The sequence below is a fragment of the Galleria mellonella genome, unplaced genomic scaffold (assembly GCF_026898425.1).
Source record: "Galleria mellonella isolate WM207_F2 unplaced genomic scaffold, CSIRO_AGI_GalMel_v1 utg1053, whole genome shotgun sequence".
NCBI classification, from domain to species: Eukaryota; Metazoa; Arthropoda; class Insecta; order Lepidoptera; family Pyralidae; genus Galleria; species Galleria mellonella.
The window spans coordinates 1,688,397-1,710,741 of NW_026441968.1; the positions used below are offsets into that span (position 1 = coordinate 1,688,397).

Sequence of the window (22,345 nt, forward strand, 5' to 3'; positions counted from 1 at the left end):
AAATTGTTATCAGCGATTTTCTATTGCAGCCAAAGCACATTTTAAACAGGTGTGTTCAGTTCACCGATAATCGTTTTTATCTGTTTGCTTAAATTAATAATCCATGTCGCGAGTTAGCCATCCATTCTTATATATTTGGTCTAATGTTAGTTTAGCACCATTTAGTCCTATTTATTGATATCTAAAAGTGAACATATATATTAAATAATCTGTTATCGGTGTTTTAGGCACAAATGACAAACCAGGTGTCTCCTGTTGAGGAGCAGGAAAAGCTTCTGGATGAGGCTTTGAATTTGGTCAAAGCACAGGTATCAATTTACGTTAATATTTTACGTCTTGTGTAGTTTCTTCTATTTTTTTTTTCTAGTAGAGCGGTAACAATATAATTGGATAAAGCTTGACTGTGGGCCGGGGTAGAGGCACATTTAAGGGGGTTGGCTGGGTTATGCCCGTCCCTGAATTATTTGTTGTCCACCTCCAAAATTAGTAACAGATCTTACAGCTATGAGCAAAGACATATCTAAAAGGATATATGCACCTTTCTAAGGGGTTATGCTCCCTGGAAAATGTACAAATATTTTGAATTTGCCTAAAGAAATAGATAAAAATAATTGTTTTTTTTGTAACACTTTATTTTACAGTAGTCTTAAATTATTGGATACAAAATTCTAAGAAATAATAGGGTACAATGGCAGACTTATCCCATAAAAGCTTTATTCCAGTCAACTTTTGAATGTCTGATGGAAATTGTGCATTAATGAAAACAAAAAATAATAGCTATTGTTTATCTATAGTTTATGTTTGACTACTCATTATTTGTCTAGATTTTACCAGAGGGGAGACTTTGTACAAATGTCATTTGCTTGGGGACCTCTGTCTCTTTCATGTTTCTGCTGTAAAGCAATTGTGTTTGCATGGCTGTGCTTCGGTTTGAAGGGTGGGATATGGCTGTGAATTTATAGGGTACAGAGGAATAAAACCTGAGTCCTCAGAAATGACAATGCTTGGGGGATATCATAAACCAAACAGTATACTCTGTTATGTCCATGGTACTGCTCATGTCTACAGACAACGGTTACCACTCCATATTTTCCATCAGGTGAGCCATCAGCTTGTTTTCCATTCTAAGTTGTATAAAAAAAAACCTAAAATCAATTTTAACTGTGTTTTAATTGTTTTTAATTGGCTTATCATTATCATATATATTTAATTATTAAGTTATTAAAACTGTAAGTTTCCCATAATATAAATAAGTTTCAATGTGTTATCTAATATATATTTTTCCAGGCTTTTCAAATGAAAAGATGCCTAGACAAGTCGAAGTTGATGGATGCTCTGAAGCATGCATCTACCATGCTTGGAGAGTTAAGGACATCTCTGTTGTCACCAAAGAGTTATTATGAGCTCTGTATCCTTTTTGGTCTTTAGAATTGGTATAGTTTGGAACTATATGTTTACCATTATCATGGTCATTGAACTGAATGAAAAGAAGGAAGAAGGAGAACTTCTTCCTTAAACTAAAATGGTTGCTACCAATTTTGCTTAGTGATTCTGCCAACCTCTGGATTAGAGAGACACAATTAAATATTCTTTTTACTGTTTCTTGAGTCTAGCCTTTGATAACAATATCACTTGGTAATTGAATTGTATGCTTAAAATAAATACAATACAATACATAAGTGATAGTACAGATAAGGGGAAATAGACAAGAGTTAGTATAAATAAGATTAATAACACAGAAGCAACATCTGTACAAGAGAATAAAAGAGGACAATGGAATTTTAGGGAGTCTACTATAATATCAAATTATTTATGGCAATAATTTTTGCCACTATTTTGACTACTGGAGAGTGGACTAATGTTAGAAGATATGGAATATTGATAGGGTGTGGTATATTATGCAGTAACAGATCATAAAAAAAAATCATTCTAATATGAAATGAAGTCATCTGTCAATTAAAATAAAATACAAGCTTTATAATTTTTTATTTTATTCATAAATTGCTAAGATAAGAAAGATTATTTTAGTTTATATATTTACAATTATAATTTATGTAAATATTTATTTTAACTTCTGTTTAGCACTACTACTACCCACTCATTACTTCCTATGTCACTGTGTTAGGTTGGCTGGAAGAAATCTCTTTTAGAGATAAGTTCGCCTTTGCTAACATTGTTAATAACTTATTGCTGTTACTGTATGTTTTAGTGCAATTTTATATATATATATATATATATATATATATATATATATATATATATATATATATATTATATATAAAATTTTTGGCATTAATTATAAATACTTATTTATTTAATTATTATTTTTAACATCCTTCATACCTCTTTATATAATAATTAATATTTTATTCTAAAGTTGTCTTGAAAAGATTGTTTTTAGCTATAAGACTGCATAATTGCCCTTATGTACAAGAATAGAAACAATAAATGCAATATCTATTGTATTTATTGCTTCTATTCTATTGTTCCATCTGTTGTAAAATACAAATGTATATTCATTCATTCATACAAACAAAAACCTTAACCACCAACCTCAGACATGGCAATCACAGACGAGCTCCGTCACCTCGAACTGTATCTTCTAGAAGAATTCCAGAAGGGACGCAAGGTTGCCGACTTATACGAGCTAGTTCAGTATGCTGGCAACATTGTGCCTAGACTGTATCTACTGATAACTGTCGGATTGGTGTATATCAAGACGAGTACTAGCTTGAGAAGGGATTTGTTAAAGGTAAGGATTATTATGTTGTGCGCTCCCAACATAGAATGAGGCACACCTTCCTTCTCCATGATGGAACATAATGGTTGAGTGATGCATGGCAATGTGAATGTGAAAAAGACTTTATTTTCCGCGCTTAGCTTCTCATTTGGGCCGTTGTGCGTATGAGTCGTGGCTAGTACAGCCAACCTAGCTCCGCCCAGAAGCGCAGAAGCTTCCTGGATTCTTCACAGGCCTCACGGAGCGATCTCCCTGTGCCGAGGATTTCTAAACTTTGATGGGCCACAGCCTTACATTCCAGGATTACGTGAGCAGCCGTTTCTTCGGCGTCGAAACATCCTCGACATAGAGGGCTGTCTGTGGCTGCATAGCAATATACCTATTCAAATATTATCAAAGCCGAACTGCGATAGTTAACCGCGTAATCCTTATAGCGCTATAACTTCTAAGTTACAACTTATGGCGTTTTTTAGCGAATGATAATGGAATGCACTTCTCTGCATGTTAGTGCAGGTATTCTCTGGCGGGGCTCCAGTGAGGAATGATAGGTGAGAATGAAAAGGCAGGTCAATTAGCCCATTTTGATGAATACACCTGTCATTCAGCACGTTCAGCAGGTCGATCTGTCAGGGTACTTTGCTAGCAATAGAACTAGTGGTCTGCATGGCTATCAATCCCTTCCCTCCAAACTTATGGATTATATGACCTCGAAGTAAAACTAATTCTAGAATTCTGTCCTGGTAGACTTCAAGCCAATTTATTTAATTTGTAGGATTTGGTGGAGATGTGCCGCGGAGTTCAGCACCCACTACGTGGTCTGTTCCTGCGCAATTATCTGCTTCAGTGCACAAGGAACATCCTTCCCGATATATCCGAAACACAGAATGAGAGTGAAGGCACGGTAAGTGTGAAATTAGTATTAGATAGATACTCTTTATTGTTTCCTCCAAAAGATTACAATAGTAAACTTATTATAAATATAAACAATTACAAGAAATAAACACAATGGGCGACCTTATCGCTAAAAGCGATCTCTTCCAGCCAACCTTTGGAAGGAGAGGAGTAATTATAAACAGTTTGATCGGAGGCGCGATGAAATTCTATTATTTCTAAAATATAGAGATGTGATACATGTAATAATGTAAATATATATTCCTACTTATTATATATACTTATATACTATTATACATATACACATACATACATATATACATACATACATACTATTATTGTTTTTTCTTGCTAAAAATCAATTCGAGAATATGTCTTACGATATTTTTATTTTAATTGAAAAATAATTAGTAATTATTATTATTTTTGATAAAAATTACGTTAATATTGACATAATATGTATTTACTTTTGCTAGCCATATCAAATGGAAAGTTTTCTATTTCTATCCTATTTTTTTTTTTTTAACAGATAACAATTTTTCAAACTCTGCATTCATAAAAAAATTACGACTTTAAAAGTGCTTGTAAGCACATCTATTTGAATTATCTTTGATTTGAATTTAAATTTTTCAGCCAATATCTGTCCACTGCTGCACATAGGCCTCCCCTATAGATTAGGGATTCTTAATCTTTTAAGATAACGGAACGCCCGCCAAATAGTTTTTATTTTATGGAACCCCATATCAAATGATTATAAATCAAAAACACTGTTATTTAAATAAAAACAAAAGCTTTTATTGGAAATATTTTTAAAAGTATAACGCTTTATACTTTCCTTTAATTTTTAATGGGAAAAATGAAATTTTTCAATTGTATAATTAATTTCGCTGAATCTTGGTGACTTTTTTACGGAATGCCTAGGTTTTGCGGAAGCGACTTTAGGGGTTACTCACAGCGAGAGTTTCCTGTTTCAGGTACGGGACGCAATCGACTTTGTTCTAATGAACTTCGCCGAAATGAATAAGCTTTGGGTGAGGATGCAACATCAAGGTCATTCAAGGTAACTATAAGAAGGGATTTTTAGTAACATAGACTAGCAGCCTCATTTCTAGGAATACACCCACTCAGTTCGACATCCACACGATTCCTTTTGGAAACCATTGTGGTTAATTCCAGCTGAATTAATCACTATGCGTTTTTTAAGTCACTTTTTTCCACGCACAACCATTCTTTGGGAACAACTTCCAGCAGCAGTATTTCCACACCGATACGACAACATAACCTTCAAGAAAAGAGTATATTCCTTTTTAAAAGGCCGGCAGCACACCTGCAATGCCGCTGGTGTTGTGGGTGATTATGGGCGGCGGTAATCACTTACCATCAGGTGAGCCGCATGCTCGTTTGCCCCCTGCGTTGTAAAAAAAAAACTATGGACCAACTGACCTGACTTCAGCCTCGCCTATCATAATTCAGTGGTGCCCCATCAGAAACAGCGCCATTATACCATTTTAATCATTAAGATCATCATCATTTCAATAATTATCCACTGTTAAACATAGGCCTTTTCCTTGGGTGGTTGTACCAGTACTTGCCATGCTTGGCAAATGGATTAGCAACCACAGTTAGGCTTTAGTGATGTTTTAAGAGGGACGTTGCTGCCCATTCCTTGACTATTAAATTTAGTCGCCTCTTACAATACCCATATGAAAGGAAGGCGTGGTCTATTCTATGCCAGGATCACATGGTCATACCATTCTATTACCATCTAACAATCTGGCAGAGACAAGGAGCGTCGCGAACGAGAGCGCTCCGAACTCCGTATTCTGGTGGGCACGAATCTGGTGCGGCTATCGCAGCTGGAGGCGGTCACGGTGGACGACTACCGGCGGCTCGTGCTGCCCGGCATACTCGAGCAGGTGGTCAGCTGTCGGGACGCCATAGCCCAGGAGTATCTCATGGAGTGCATCATACAGGTATGTGACTGTGCCAGTTTGCATCCTAAAGCTGAATGTTGCTCGTGCTTTGCTTATTTTATTTTATTTTTATTTTTTTAAATCACTAAGAAGACTCCGAAATGAGGAGGTTTATAATAAAAAAATCTTGATGTGTTCTGAACCAATTTTGTCAATTTTTTTTATCCAATGATAAAGCATGATAGAACAAAAAACATTTTGTTCTATTTTATTAATTGTATTAAATTAATTTATATATATATATATATATATAAAATAATATATAATTTAATTTGTAGATTTTCAGAACTTTGATTGGATTAAATTAATTTTTTTTACCTACCATTCTTGTTCCAAATATTATATTAAGAACCAGTACATTTAACTCTAACCCACAATATTTCCTTAAAACGGATTACAATTCAAAATTTAAAAATAATTTAATTTGTTCATACTCCCGCCAAATCTGCTTCGAGCTTATATTGTGTAAGTGAATGACCTGCTTTTCCCCAATTGCCGTATCATCCAATTTCCATCGCTACGACAATAGATAAGGTATTGAACGGCTTGCTTAATTCGTGCTTACAAAAGTATTTACATTTACATAATGCTCAGTTCGGATTTTGGCATGAATTATCAACTAAAAGCTTAATTCTAAGTCTTAAGCATGTCGTTCAATATTCTCAGATGGAAAAATGCCAGTTTATGCCTGTTTTCTGAACCTCTCTAAGGCTTTTGATCTTGTTTCGTATGATATGCTCTAGAGGAAAATGAACGACAAGAGCTTTCCGGCGGACTTCGGAAATGTCTTTCGATATTCGGTATGCTAAAAAAAAAAGCAATATTGTCAAATGATCGAATGATGTTTCCGAGTCATACAGGTTGGAATGTGAAGTGAAACAGGAAAGATTAATATCTCCTAAACATTTCAAACTGTGTATAAATGATTTTATAGTCGGGTTCAGCAGAAAGGCTTGTTCGTTGCCAGCTGGCTGGTTTCTTTCTAAATATCAGCTGTGCAGATGCCATGGTGCTGCTGGGTCTGACCGCAAACGTTCTCAAACAGCTTTTAGACGAATGTGAGCATTATGTCGCTTCGCATGGCTTGAACTTGGATTATATAGATAAAGCACCAAGTGTAAAAAAAAGTGTCAACTTTTAATCGGTTAAATGTCAAATTGACTGACATGTTTTTTTTTTAAATGAAAATACCCACATATTTTTAATGTTGCAAGTAATTAGATTAAAATTTATCCCGGGTCAGGTCGACTTTTTAAATTTGAATTGAAAACCATTTTTTCTATTTTGAATTTTCTGTTCGTATTACTTATTTTATTTTTATATTCATGCCATTCATGCATCTCGTCTTGTTCGTTTTTTTTTAATAGATAAAAAAGTTGACATGTTTTTAGCAAAGGATTTGTATGGAGACACTATTTAATCTAAGGGCTTGATTTACAATGGTCAGATAAGTCTTTAGACTTTAAGGTCGGCAGTAGGTATCCGGATCATATTTTGTCAATTCTTCTAAATAGAATCCTAATCAAACGAGCATATAAATTTAGTACTTACGATATTGTCTTACCGACGACCTTAAAGATAATGTTGATTTAGAGAGGAAATATAGGGCATTCGCGATTCGAGGTAATATGCTGGCTGGTAGGTTTGTCTGATGTTCTGACCAAGGCACACTGCCAAGGTCTGTTCACGGGCTGTCTGAACCATGTTCGGGCATATTAAAAAAATCGCTGAATGCTCTACGTGTCCTGCACTCGTTCAAGAACGTTTTTAGGATGATTTTGGGGCTCCCCTATTTTTGTAGTGTCTGAGAAATGTTCGCACAAGTACATATGGATAGTTTCCATGCCAAAATTCGTAAGAAAGTCGTGTCCATAATGAGAAGAATGCGCGGGAGTGGCAACACCATCCTTAAAACGATAGCTGAAGATGTCCATGCACCTGTGCTAGGGCAATTCGTCAAGACGATGGCTATGTGGTCTCTTGATAACCTTGTCTACTAACTTCCAACCTTCTTTATTAACATTTTGTGGTCTTGTTACCTGAAAATAAATAAATTTGAAATTTATATCTTTCTTTAATATATATATTATTGTTTTCCTCCTTTTACATTGTCAATCTATATACTTTGTAATCTAATATCCCACCTGTGGTTCTGCCACTATGGTTTTGTTCGAAGTTGTTTGAAGGATGGGATATTGAATTACAGGGTACGTAACCATAATACCATGAAGGGTACCATGGATATCATGTTCTGTTCATGTTTATAACAGATGGTTACCACTTTTTATTACGTGGGCCTTCAGCTTGTTTTTATTACAAACTTTTAAAAACTTACAGGGTTAAATCACGTGACTATAAAGTGGCCAGTTTTGCGTATGCTTTTTACAATATTTCGCATGGCATACCAATTTAATTTGTTAAATTGTCAGGTTTGAAGCGCATATTATTATAATAAGCTTCCTGGTTGTTTAAAAAAGTAAAAAGAAACTTTTTCTTTTTTCTTCTCTATTCCTTTACATTTTTCTTTTGTAGAAATGCATGATGAAAATATTAAAGCAAATTTTAAACGTTTATATATTTAAATAATGACAATATCCGAATAATAAGCATTTGATTTTTTTGTTTTAATTTTTTTTTAATCTTGGCAAAGTGCATGTGTTGCCCGTTATACCACTAACAAATGGGAAACGAAACGGGGTATTGAAAAGAAAATCCTTTGTTGAAAGTCTAATTTTAAAAGTTTTATACAGCTTTGAAGTTTATTATAGGTATACATCACACTTTTATATTATTTCTCACTAAGGTCTTCCCAGACGAGTTCCACCTGGCGAATCTGCAGCCGTTCCTGAAGTCCTGCGCTGAACTGCAGCCCGGTGTTAACATAAAGAACATCATTATCGCACTCATCGAGCGATTGGCTGCGTATAGTCAGGTAGGTATATGAAACATGAAATTTAAGTTTTTAAGTGACATTGCCAAGTGAGAATTTTTGTGTGCATATTACCCGATTTCTTGCTAATTCTGAGTAGATTTTTAACTGACTTCAAAAAAGAAGAAATTTTTTTGTTTGACCATCGACTCCGGATGGCGAAAAATATTTTTTTGAGGATACAATTATGTTAAGCAGAGCTATATGTTTGCCTCTTGTCGATAGTCATTGAAAAAATATTACTCAACCAATTGAGACGAGTTCTAAATAAGAACAAAATCATACCTAATTATCAGTTTGTATTCAAAGAAAAGCACTCGGCAATTGCAGTTGTGAAAGTGAGAGTAAAGTCAGAGAATAATTTGAAAAAAAAGAGCATCGCCTGCTATTATGCCTAGATTTAAAACAAGCTTTTGATAAAGTGTGGCACAAGGAGTTGTTGTAAACATTTAAGACACAGTTCCCGAATTTATATTACAATATATTGAAATCCTACCAAGTAGATAGAATATTGCAGATTAATTGTGTACATGGTATAAGTCGATCATGCATGGTTTTTTATTGACCATGTTCTTTGAGACAAATAAATACAAATAAAGTTAACAGAGATTTAAAAGAGTAACTGTTAAGTTTCCTGCGGGCTCTTCTCGACAGATAACAAATTTCTGAACTCTGCAGTGGATTTAAAAAAAAAAAGACGATTTAAAAGTGCTTGTAAACAAGTCTGTTTGAACAAAGATGATTTAAATTTGAACTTAAGTCTGGTGAATCTTACTCAAAATGCTATGATCTTTGTGCGTCGGTCCCGCAAGGGTCTATTCTCAGACCCGTACTACATTCGATGTATACTGCAGACTTGTGGCAAATTATATAAAAATATTAATTTACGCTGATGATATGGTATGCTTGGCAAGTGACAAAGATGACATATGACATTACAGGAAGTTGAAGCTCAATTAGATAGTTGATAATTGATTACGTACACATTAAGAAAGGGTTATGCTATTAACACGCAACTAAAGTAAGGAACTAGCAGGCAGTATTTCTGAACAGATACGATATTAAAACTTTCAAGAAAAGAGCAACACCACCGCCACTATCATCATTATCATCATCCTCTTCATCTTCGGCGTCATCATCATCATCTTTCTGACCTTATCCCAGTTATATAACTTTTGATGTCTGCGTAATATATTTTCAAGAAAAGAGCATCCTCATTTCAGCCATTATCTGTCCATTGCTGAACATAGGTCTCCCCCATAGACTGCCATAGAGAACGATCATGATCCATCTGCATCCACTGACTCCAAAAAAGCACATTCCTTCCTAAAAGGTCGGAAACACGCCTGCAATTTCCTTGATGTTCCCGATGCCTATAGGCGGCGGTAATCACTTAATATCAGGTGAGCCGCATGCTTGTTTGTCCCTTATGTTGTAAAAAAAAGGTAATATTATAATTTCAGAGAAACGAGGGCAACATAAACCTCAGTGTTGTGATGGAGGACGGTAAGGAACAAGAGGTGCAGCTATTTGAAGTGTTCTCGGACCAAGTGGCTGCCATCACACAGGTACGTAAATTTTGGATTGGTTATTTGTTTAGAATTGTTTTGTTAAATTTCACTATTATTATAATATAAGATTATTAACATTAGTGTAAGATTGACTACTATTATAATAATAATAGTTATAATAATCCCAATATCTTATCCCAACCAGTCTGGAACAACATCTCAGACGGTTGGGATTCCGAGGCGGCTCATTCCTGGGAAAGATGCAGAAAGCGGTGCTCTTAGATACTGCCCGCATTGTACGCCGGTTTTTCTCCCTGGGGCCCTGAACCCCGGCCGATTGTGCTTCTGCCGGGGGTTTGTTGCCATCTCCTCTCCTTAAGAGGGGAGATAAGAATTTTCTACAAATAAAAATAAAATAATAGTAGTCAATCTTCGAGTATTGGCGGTTCCAGATGTTCTACTAACTATCCATATTAACCATCCATCAACCGATAGCCATTTCGTTCACGCACGTTTTACGACACGTGTTTCACCTCTGAACGAGGCAACTTCACGCGAATTAATAGATCGCTGCTCGGACTCTGTCGTTAACCATTCGGTACTTTCATTCTCACCTGTCATCCCTCACTGGTGCCTCGTCAGAGTATACAGTTAGCGCGGACGGGGATGCCATTCCATTATCATAAAAAAGTTCGATGTTTAAACTGCGTAATTTCAGATATTTTTACCTCTCTGTCGCTCAATTAACAAGAAAAAAGTCTGGTTTAATAGTGATTAATTGTCCATTTTCAAATTAACATTTTAATTATGACAAGTGAAAAAAATACCTGAAACTTGTTTTACAAATTGAAATTGTATTTATTAGCATCTCTTTAAGGGTGATCTACCCTTATATTGTTATATGAAAGAGAAAAAACATTTACTTACACAATATAAGCTCGAAGCTGATTTGGCTGGAGTATGTACAAAATAAATTCCTATTTTATTTTTATTTTTAAATGCTTTTTTTGTTTTACGTGAATATAGTTGATTGGAGTTGAGCTGTTCTTGGATGTAACGTAAATTAAGAAAAAAAAATACTACGAAATAGCAAATTTTTCCTAATCATCATCATCATCATCCCAGCCGTTGACTACCCACTGTTGAACATCGGTCTCCCCCTTGGAGGATTCGTGTTTCAACCGTGAAGCAGTTGTGTTTGCATGGCTGTGTTTCGGTTTGAAGGGTAGGATATGGCGTGAACTTACAGGATACAGAGGAATAAAAACGCGAGTCCTCAGGAATTGCAACGCATGGGAGGTATCATGGGCGAAACAGTACTCTAAACGGTACTCTGTTATGTCCATGGTACTGCTCATGTCTACAGGCGACGGTTACCACTTTCCGTCTGGTGGGCCGTCAGCTTGTTTGCCATTCTAAGTTGTATAAAAATATATATATAAATAGAACTTATACAAATGTAAAATTGTTTTGTATACAAATAAATTGAAAACGGGAACTGTTTAGTTTATTGCGAGTTCTTCTCAGCACATAACAACATTCGGAATGTTGTAATCTGCTGAGAACAATCTCAGTATTAGAGTAAAAAAAAGACTATTTAAAAATTTCTAATATAAATTTAATATAATATTTCTAAGTTGTATAAAAAAAACCTTATAAACAAATCTATTCGAATAAAGATTATTACTGTTTGTGGTTTTTTTTTTCTTTTTTTATACTACTGAGGTGGCAAACAAGCATACGGCCCACCTGATGGTAAGCGGTTACCGTAGCCTGCAATACTAGGGTTATTATATATTTTTATTTCATCAGGCCCGTGTGGATATGCCATCAGAGGATATGCTGAGTTTGCAGTTAGCATTATTGAAGCTGGCGCAGCGCTGTCACCCCGACAAACTCAGTTACGTGGACAGAGTACTGGCGCATACGGACAAAATATGCGCCGACGAAAAGAGATACACCAGAACAGGTATTTTATAATTGATGTATATTTTAAAAATAATAATAACAATTTATTTAATTAATAATATAAAAATGTTAAAAGCCAAATTGATTTATTAATATATATTATTACAGGATTTCTTAAATTTGTTTCTAATTGATCTCCTTTTATTTCTTTTTTATCCTCACCTATCATCTCCCACTGGTGCCCCGTCAGCGTATACCGATAGCGCAGACGGGGTTACTATTTTATTATCACCCATTGAAAAAAGTGGTAATAAACACTAAATTATTAGAGGGGAAAGGGATTGTTAGTAATGGAGACTGAGAATCCCATTGCTAGCAATATACCCAACCAGGTCGACCTCCTCGCGGTTCTCCCTGAAAACTATCATGGTTAATTCCTGATGAATTCATCATGATGGGCTAACTGGCATGTTTTCATTCTCATCTATCACCCTTCACTGGTGCTCCGCCAGCGTATCCCGTTAGCGCAGGCGGGGTTACCGTACCATTTTCACCCATCAAAAAAAAAAGCAATTATCACCAACAGCGGCAAGACCCACCTGGAAAGCAACATGCCGGTCTTCAAAGAGCTGATGAAGATACTAAAGCTGCCGGCGGACCACTACAAGAACATCCTGACTCTGATCAAGTTGCAGAACTATGCGCCCCTCATCAAGCACCTGAACTACAACGGCAGGATCATGATAGCCGTGCACCTGATAAATGATGTATTGGAAACTGATACCCTGATATCCACGCCCGAAGATGTGAGTATGTGTGTTTTTTTTTCAACCGACTTCAAAAATAAGGAAGTTCTCAATTCTATTGTATATTCTTTTTTATATTTATTACCTCGTAACTCCGTTAGTTCTAAACCGATGTGGAAACTTCTTTTTTTTTTATACAACTTAGAATGGCAAACAAGCTGACGGCCCACCTGATGGAAAGTGGTAACCGTCGCCTACAGAAATGATCAGTACCATGGACATAACAGAATATACTGTTTCGCCCATGATACCCCCCATGCATTGCCATTGCTAAGGACTCAGGTGTTATTCCTCTGTACCCAGTAACTTCACGCCATATCCCACCCTTCAAACCGAAACACAGTTTTACCTGAAAGGAACAAACTTACAGTTTGGTCCTATAAATTTTTTATCAAAATCTATTTATTAGATATATAAATATTCTTTATTTGTCATCATATAATTATAATCATCATTTCCTGATCCACTGCTCAATAGGCGTCTCTCTATTGGGAGATTTTGCCAGTAGTTGCCATGTTTGGCAGGCAGTATGGCAACCGCAGTTAGAATTTGGTGATGTTTTAAGAGGGTAGCTGCTGCCTCGACCATTAAGTTCCATTAGTCGCATTTTACAACATTCATGGGAAAGGAAAAGGTGGTGCCGGGACCACACAGTGATAAATATACCAATGCACAGTATGATGATTTAAAGATATATTAGAGAATGAATAAATATATAATATATATTTATTTATTATCTATTTATATATATAATAAATATATATAATATTATATGTATCACATCTCCCATATTTAGAACTAACAAAATTTTTCATCGTGCCTTCCACCAAACTGTTTATAATTACTCCTCTCCCTCCAAAGGTTGCCTGGAAGAGATCGCTCTTAGCGATAAGGTCGCCCATTGTTTTCTCATTGTGATTATTTCTTGTAAATATTTATATTTATAATAAGTTTACTATTGTAATCTTTTAGAGGAAACAATAAAGAGTATCTATCTATCTATCTATCTATCTAAATATATAATAATATAGAATAAATAAATATATAAGATTATTATTGAATTTGAAGAAGGTGTAAATTTATTTGGTGTTCTAAATAAAATAAAAAAAAGTGGGATGGTGATCACTTGTTATGTTGTTATGGGGCCTAGTCCTGTACTACGTGTAGTAACATGAAATGCTTGGCAGGTCGAGTCCGTGCTGTCGATGCTGGACGTTCTGGTCAAAGATCAGCCCGACCAGCCCACCACAGAGCCTGATGTCGAAGACTTCATGGAGGAACAGGGGCTGCTTGCCAGGTTAATGTTTATGTTTATGAAACATAAAAAATTTACGTAATAACAAATCCTAGAAACGATCGCTTATAAATGGTGTGCTGAATGCTTATTTATCATTCTTTTACATAAAAAAAAAAATAACATACTACAAGGTGAGAGTACCAGAGGGAGACTGTTCAAAAGTCAATTGCTTGGGTACCTCTGTCCCATTCGTGTTTCAACCGTAAAGCAGTTTTTATATGTTTACATAGCTATGTTTCGGTTTGAAGGGTGGGATATGGCGTGAATTTACTGGATACGGAGGAATAACACCTGAGTCCTCAGGAATGGCAACGCATGGGGATATCATGGGCGAAACAGTATACTCTGTTATGTCCATGATACTGCTCATGTCTATAGGCGACAGTTACCACTTTCCATCAGGTGGGCCGTCAGCTTGTTTGCCATTCTAAGTTGTATAAAAAAAAGGTAACTCAAAAGAAAGTTCACATGTAAAAAAATCGATAAAAAATTAAACAAGGAGTTTATTAAAAAATTTTTATTATATATTAGAATACACTTTTTGGGAATTTATTTCTTGAAAATGATATCGTCCAAGTGTAAACCGCTGCGTTCACGGCATTCATTTAATCGAGCTTTAAAATTTTATATGACGGCTCGCCATGTATTGTCCGTGATGGCTGCCATTTCGTGACGGATATTCCCTTTTAATTGTGCCAAGGAAGTCGGTTTGTTGGCATAAACTTTAGATTTAATGTAATCCAAGTCCATAGGGGTTAAATTGGGACTTCGTGGAGGCCAATTTATGTCACCTCTCCTGGATATCAATTTTCAAGAAAAAAATGGTTGCGTTCACGCAATAACCAAAACAAATGTCACCTTTTTGAGACACCCATTAATATCAGCATTTAATTGCCAACTGTTGAACATATATCCCTTTAAGAACCAAGATTTTTTTCTTTCAGATTAAATATATTTTCGTGTTTTGGAGCCAAGCTATCTTGCTGGCACGCACGAGGCTACTGCACCACCTAACCGCTAAAATGATTTCTTATTGGCTGGTTTAGAATCTCACTATCATGTTATTTCAACTTCGTGCGTAAAAATGAATTGCGCGCGATTTTAGAATTATTTAAAGTTACAACTCACGCCCGTATCGTTCAGGTCTGAAAGGGATATATGGGCACCCATCAGACAGACGATCGAATTTAATGTCGCTTGATCCAATAAATCAACTAAATACAATGTTTTCAGACTGATCCACCACTTCAAATCGGATTCAGCCGACCAGCAATACCTGATCCTGAGCGCGGCCCGCAAGGCACTTCAAGGCGGGGGAGCGCGTCGCATCCAACATACCTTCCCGCCGATACTCTTCCACGCTTATCGACTCGCCTTCCTTTATAAAGACCTTCGGGATCAGGTAATGTGTGCTTTTGGTTACAACCTCTTAAACAAGTAAAATATGTAAATGCCACTGGCCATATAGCACAGCGCCATCTAGGCCCAAATCAACCAGATCTTATAGGGGGGGGGGAGATTGTTAGTAACGGGGTCTAATTGACTCATTGCTAGCAATACACCCTATCAGGTTGACCTCCACGTGGTTCTCCCAGGAAACCGTTATGATTAATTCTAGTGGAATCCGTCATGATGGGTTAACTGACCTGCTTTCATGGTCATCTATCATCCCTCACTGTTGCCCGGCCAGCGTATACCGTTAGCACAGGCTTAGGCGCAGGCGCAGGTTACCATTACATTATCATCCATTAAAAAAAAAACAGATCTTATACTATGATTACTTGACAACTGTTTTTTTTTAAATAAATACATATATATACATATGTATTGCCGTGTACCCCCAGCATAGAATAGGCCACCCCTTCCTTTCGCATGGGTGTTCCAGAAGAGCGAGGGATGGGTGGCAGCGTCCCTCTTAAAACATCTTCAAAGCCTAACTGCTGTTACTAATCCACCTGCCAAGCGTGGCAGCTACTGGCAAAACCCCCTAAGGGGGAGGCTTACGTTCAGCAATGGACAGTTAAAGGCTGAAATGATGATGATCTTTCTGGATCTGTCTACCTGTTTGAAGCCGGGGGGAAAGGGATTGTTAGTAATGGGATCAAATAGCCTCCATTACTAGCAATATACCCTGTCAGGTCAACCTCCACGTGGTTCCCCCTGGAAACCATCGTGGCTAATTCTAGTTGAATGCGTCAGGATGGGCTAACTGACCTGCTTTCATCCTCATTAGTCATCTATTACTGGTGCCCCGCCAGTGTATACCGATAGCGCAGACGGGGTTTCCATACCATTATCACCCATTAAAAAAAAACCTGTTTGAAGCCTGGGCAGATAGCTAGTCATACTTATTGACCATCACCCTACTTCTTGCCCTCGCCATGCCCATTAATGGGGAGCTAATTGTTTGATTATGGCTATGATAGATTAAATAGTTAATTTGGAATCTGTGTTCTCTAGGACGAAATGTGGGAGAAGAAATGCCAGAAAATATTCCAGTTCTGTCATCAGACGATCAGTACGCTCGTCAAGGCGGAGCTAGCTGAGTTGCCCTTAAGGTAATATAACTAGTCGCTTCCCACGGCTTCTATCGTGATTTTGCCAGATATTCTGTAAGTCGAATGAGGTATTCAATCAAGGAATTTTATATGGAAATACCGCATTCAGAATATGCTTGAGAAATATCGGTTTCATTCTGGTATCTGTATATTGGGTTTCTCTGAATATTGAAGGTCGCCCATTTCGCTATACCAGTCAGATATCTGCTGTTTGTTTCACGCAAACTCCAGGCATAGCCCTCTATACATATTTAAAAAAAATATATATATTAAAAATTACATATTTTTACTAGAGGCAGACTATACTAAATTCGATTGCTTGGCTACCTCTGTCCCATTCGTGTTTCTACCGTGAAGCAGTTGTGTTTGCATGACTGTGTTTCGGTTTGAAGGGTGGGATATGGCATGAATTTACAGGGTACAGAGGAATAACACCTGAGTCCTCAGGAATGGCAACGCATGGGGGGTATCATGGGCGAAACAGTATACTCTTTTATGTCCATACTACTGCTCATGTCTGCAGGCGACGGTTACCATTTTCCATCAGGTGGGCCGTCAGCTTGTTTGCCATTCTAAGTTGTATAAAAAAAATTTATTGGGTTCGGAGGAATAACACCTGAGTCCTCAGGAATGGCAACACAGGGGGGGTATCATGGGGAAACAGTATACTCTATTATGTCCATGGTACTGCTCATGTCTATAGGCGACGGTTACCACTTTCCATCAGGTGGGCCGTCAGCTTGTTTGTCATTCTAAGTTGTATTAAAAAAAATTAAAAATGTAAGAATGTATATTCTTTTTTCACAGATTATATCTCCAAGGCGCTCTGGCAATAAGCGAGATCGGCTTCGCGAACCACGAGACAATAGCGTACGAGTATCTGTCGCAGGCGTTCTCGCTGTACGAGGACGAGATATCGGACAGCAAGGCGCAGCTCGCCGCTATCACGCTCATCATTGCCACCTTCGAGTTTTTATATATATATATATATATATATATATATATATATATATATATATATATATATATATATATATATATATACATATATATATATATATATTGTTCGTGTCTAGATACCTTTTTAATGTCCATTGCAGAAAAAAAAAAACATAGCTGTCGAATTTATTTTTTTAATCATTTTCCTTTAATTTTGAACATGAATTATATTATCTTGATTTATTTCACCAATAAAAAAAATCATGCAAAGAAGGGTTAAATAATCAGTCATAAATATTGCAAAATTCATTGGACACTGCAACACTGCATTGGCAAATAATTGGATAATTCTGACGTTACCTAATTTCGGTAAACAGTACGTAAGCAATATTTCAATATGTATTTTTTTTAATGCAGCGTTTATTTTTGTTACACTATTAACTCATAACTATATCTATCTATTCCTCTCACACTTCCCATAATAATATCTAACTGTCCCTGTCACAGGTGCAGAGAATGCGGAACCGATGCGTACACAATGCGCGCTGGCTGCCAGCAAACTCCTCAAGAAGCCTGATCAGAGTCGTGCGGTGGCGTTGTGTGCACATCTCTTCTGGAAAGGACCTAAGGATGGGCAGCAGGTGGGGTTTACGCGCTTTACTAAAATAAACGTAAATGGTGAATAAAGAATAAATTACTTTCAAATTTGGAATCAAAAGTTAATAGTATTATATATATAAAGTTCCGTTGTGGAACAGGCTAAGGTCAGAGACCATGCTGCCTAGTCTCCAATATGATAAATTGTCTGGAATCAAAAGTTAATAAGTTTTAATGTCACAATAAATAAAATGAATTGGACTTTAAATATAATTCAAATTTGGAATGATATTTTTTTATTCCAACTTTGAATTTGCATTTAAAGAGAATTAAGTGCCTACTTACGCTGGTTTATGGAATACATAACAATAATAATAAACATATTTTTTGTATCACTTCAGAGAAAGTATGATTTTTATTCAGTTATCTTGTATTTTAAATTTACTATCAGGACGTAACGTGATGCGATTACAAGTAAATAGTACCTACATTCCTAATTTTTATTTCCAAAAAAAAAAATTTTTTTTTTATACCCCTCAGGTGGCAAACAAGCATACGGTCCACTTGATGGTAAGCGGTTACCGTAGCCTATAAACGCCTGCAATACCAGGGGTATTACGCGTGCGTTGCCGACCCTGAAGAAACCTCTTTACCCCCCTTTTGAAGATATTATATTATATATTTAAAAACTATTATTTATATTAACTATATTGTAATTTGTAATTTATTACTTAATAAATATTTTTATTATTATGGTAAATGTCAAAGTGGCTTTGTTTTTGCCTTTTGAAATCTCAGCATCTCAATCGAATATTAGGAAATTGTGTACATATACTAATTGGATGGAGAACAAAGGTTACTGTTTGTCCTGGTGAATACATACCTATCTCGCGGACAAAGTCGCGAGTGAAGACACACACCTCATTTGCCCTTCATGCGCTTTCTGTTTTTAAGGGATTGTTAACAATGGAGTGTGACAGCCCCATTGCTAGCAATATATCCTATTAGGTCGATCTCCACGTGGTTCCCCCTGGAAACCACCGTGAACAATTCTTGTTGAATTCGTCACGATGGGCTAACTGACCTGCGGGTCTACTATAGAATGAAATTCCGAATTTTCGGACTCAATTTCGTGTTTTTGTTTATACCAAAATCGGACCAATAAATGGAGTTTAACATTTCGTTCGTCATACATCCTATCATAAAAGTCCGAAGGAACGATATTTTAACATTTTTAATATTTCCAAACGCCATGTATTATGAATTTTTAATATCAAATTTGTGTTTCGTTTGGATCCGAAATTTCGGAAATTTTGGTAGGCCCTCGGCTTCATCCTCACTTATCATCATTCACTGGTGCCCCGTCAGTGTATACCGAAAGCGCGGGCGAGGTTACCATTCCATTATCACCCATTAAAAAAAAACCGTCGGCAGTGGGCGCTGAACGAGCCCGGTCGCGCGCTGGACTGCCTGAAGAAGGCGGCGCGCGTGGCGCAGCAGTGCATGGACGGCGGCGTGCAGGCGCAGCTGCTGGCCGAGCTGCTCGGCCGCTACGCGCTGCTGCGCCACCGCGGCAACCGCGCCCTCACCGCCGGCCTCATCGACGCGGTGACCACCTTCACTTGGCTTATTCTATGTCTATGGCATGCTCAAGTCATAGATTCACAGAGCATAGATACAGTCAATCTATATAAGATTGACTGTATCTATGCTCTGTGAATAGATTAACTATATTACAGTAAAAGCTCCTTATTCACGCTTCCTTTATTCCCGGATGAAAAAATTGTGACCCAATTCCTACATTCGCGGCTAAAGATTACTATATTCGCGTTTTTTTTTTTTTTTTTTTATACAACTTAGAATGGCAAACAAGCTGACGGCCCACCTGATGGAAAGTGGTAACCGTCGCCTATAGACATGAGCAGTACCATGGATATGACAGAGTATACTGTTTCGCCCATGATACCCCCCATGCGTTGCCATTCCTGAGGACTCAGGTGTTATTCCTCTGTACCCAGTAAATTCACGCCATATCGCACCCTTCAAACCGAAACACAGCCATGCAAACACAACTGCTTCACGGTTGAAACACGAATGGGACAGAGGTAGCCAAGCAATCGACTTTTGTACAGTCTCCCTCTAGTAAATATAAACGATTCATATTATTAATTAATTAATATTATTAATTGATTTAAAAATAAAAGTCAGCCAGTTTGACGTTTGGCTGACTAAAAGTAGACATATTTTTTTACACTTAATGCTCTATCTATATAAGGTTCAAGCTACAGGGGACTGTAAACGTTCTCCGTCAAGTGAGCTGTTGACTCATTTGCAGTCTCCAGTCTTCATCTAATGACGATTGTTTCTCATCAGGTTATACAGAAAATCCGAGAAGAGTTAGCCAACCTGGACCAATCGGAGGAAGTGGAGCAGATCACCAAGCACTTCCACAACACGCTGCAGCATCTCAAAAACAGAATGGAGTGTCCAGACCCTGACGGTCTCGGGTCCGAGGGTCTAGTGCTCTCTTAGAACTGAATATTTCAGTGTGGTGTATTTATTTCTTTTGACAAATTATAGTTATATATTAAAGTTATTAAAGTCTGACTTTTGGAGTGTTTGCGATGAGCTTGGAAACCGATTTCAAAAAAGATTAATATTATTCTACAATTTTTTTATGTATGTACTCAGATTGGCGGACGTCTGGGTCTGAGTTTGGCACGGTCTTTTATTAATTTAGTCAAGATTACTTTAACGACCTCTAAATTTCCCATATTTGCATAGAACTCATAAGAGGAAAATGTAATTTACTATTACCACACAAGCCAAGTAGACTGTTACAGAGTTCTGTTTACAGTTTTCTTTCCCTAAATGCGGTTTTTAGTGGAACAAAATCTTTAAAATTATTCCGTTATCTTTTTTTTTGGCAGCCAATATCTGATTATTTGGTGAATTTAAATTGGATTTTAGGGTTCATTCTGTGACAATATTTGCATTATTTGTCACTTTAAAATATTAATAATGTTTCTGATTATAATAACTATGGCTTCATTTAATTATTTTAAAACATAATCATAGAATAAGTTGCACGTATATCTATCCCATGAAATTTTGCAATTATATGTTTATTTATTATTATTATTATTTTTTAACAAAGTAGTGAGATTGCAACCATGTTATTCCATTTGAAAAAGCTCTTTAGCAAGTGTTGTGGAGTACAGTAAATAACTGCATTACTTTATATTTTTATTTATCCGGTTCTGAAATGTCATTTTTTTACGATTGGTAATGACAATTAGCCCCATAAACTATTTATGTATTTATGATAAATCTCTCGCAAAACTTCACGGAGCCCTGCGGTCTGCGGCGGAGTTTGTGTAAGGCCTAAGAGCATCTCTAAAATTAGATCATTTTAGAGAAAGCTTTAGAGCAGGGCTCTCCAAACTAGATAGGATTTAGGGCCAATAAAAATTACTGAATTCATTGTGGGACTGCAAAATATTTGTAAAAACAAAATGCAGCTATAATATCCATTATTTTGTTATTGTGTTCCTTTTTCATTAATTTATCTTTTACAATTCTGTCAATATTAACATAAATATTGGTAGTAGCTAGAAAAGATTTGGCGGGCCGCATGTGGCCCGCAGGCCATCGTTTGGTCAGCTCTGGTTTAAAGTATTGTGACGTTTCAGAATCAGTCCTATTATTTTAAATTCAATAATTTACTAAACACTGGAATGTCATTTATATAAACACATTCCGAAGTATGTATTGTTAATCGTTTGAACTGTAAGTCGTGTAAATATATTATGATTTGAAATTATGTAATAGCGATATTTTAGTTTTAAACATGTTCTATGTATGATTTTCAAGAAATCAATAAAAGCAATATATTTAGTGTTATTTTGAACATTTCGTTCTTGTTTGGATCCCATTTTTTAAGGCACTGCTAAACAATCGGGAGCAACAACTGTTTGGACACTTTTTTTATACCACTGAGGTGGCAACAAGCATACGGCCCTCCTGATGGTAAGCGGTTACCGTAGCCTATGAACACCTGCAATACCAAGGGTATTACTGACCCTGAAGAAATATCTTTACCTCCCTTTTTGAAGAACTCTATGCTGTAGTCTCTTTGGAAAACCTCGGCAGGGAGCTCATTTCATAACCTGAGTGTTCGTGGGAGGAAACATCTC

At 36.6% G+C, this 22,345-nt stretch overlaps 1 protein-coding gene across 1 annotated transcript; it reads left to right on the forward strand.

Annotated features, from left to right (window-relative positions):
* Window positions 1–7: 7 nt before the first annotated feature.
* Window positions 8–22,052, forward strand: LOC113520962 (vacuolar protein sorting-associated protein 35). Its single transcript, XM_052903309.1, has 18 exons — window positions 8–145; window positions 228–308; window positions 1,288–1,408; window positions 2,559–2,752; window positions 3,513–3,641; window positions 4,606–4,691; window positions 5,412–5,604; window positions 8,408–8,536; window positions 9,997–10,101; window positions 11,857–11,999; window positions 12,533–12,758; window positions 13,946–14,055; window positions 15,289–15,457; window positions 16,516–16,613; window positions 17,421–17,598; window positions 18,059–18,193; window positions 19,584–19,757; window positions 20,523–22,052. Exons 1-18 carry the CDS (start codon window positions 104–106, stop codon window positions 20,679–20,681), a joined length of 2,472 nt encoding a protein of 823 aa, XP_052759269.1. The 5' UTR covers window positions 8–103; the 3' UTR covers window positions 20,682–22,052.
* Window positions 22,053–22,345: the final 293 nt, after the last annotated feature.

Excerpts from the sequence above, each read along its gene's own strand:
- LOC113520962 (XM_052903309.1), top strand. The coding sequence starts at position 104 with ATGTCGCGAGTTAGCCATCCATTCTTATATATTTGGTCTAAT. Across the intron at positions 8,537-9,996 it reads GATTGGCTGCGTATAGTCAG|AGAAACGAGGGCAACATAAA; the intron begins GTAGGTATATGA and ends TTATAATTTCAG. Across the intron at positions 10,102-11,856 it reads AAGTGGCTGCCATCACACAG|GCCCGTGTGGATATGCCATC; the intron begins GTACGTAAATTT and ends TTATTTCATCAG.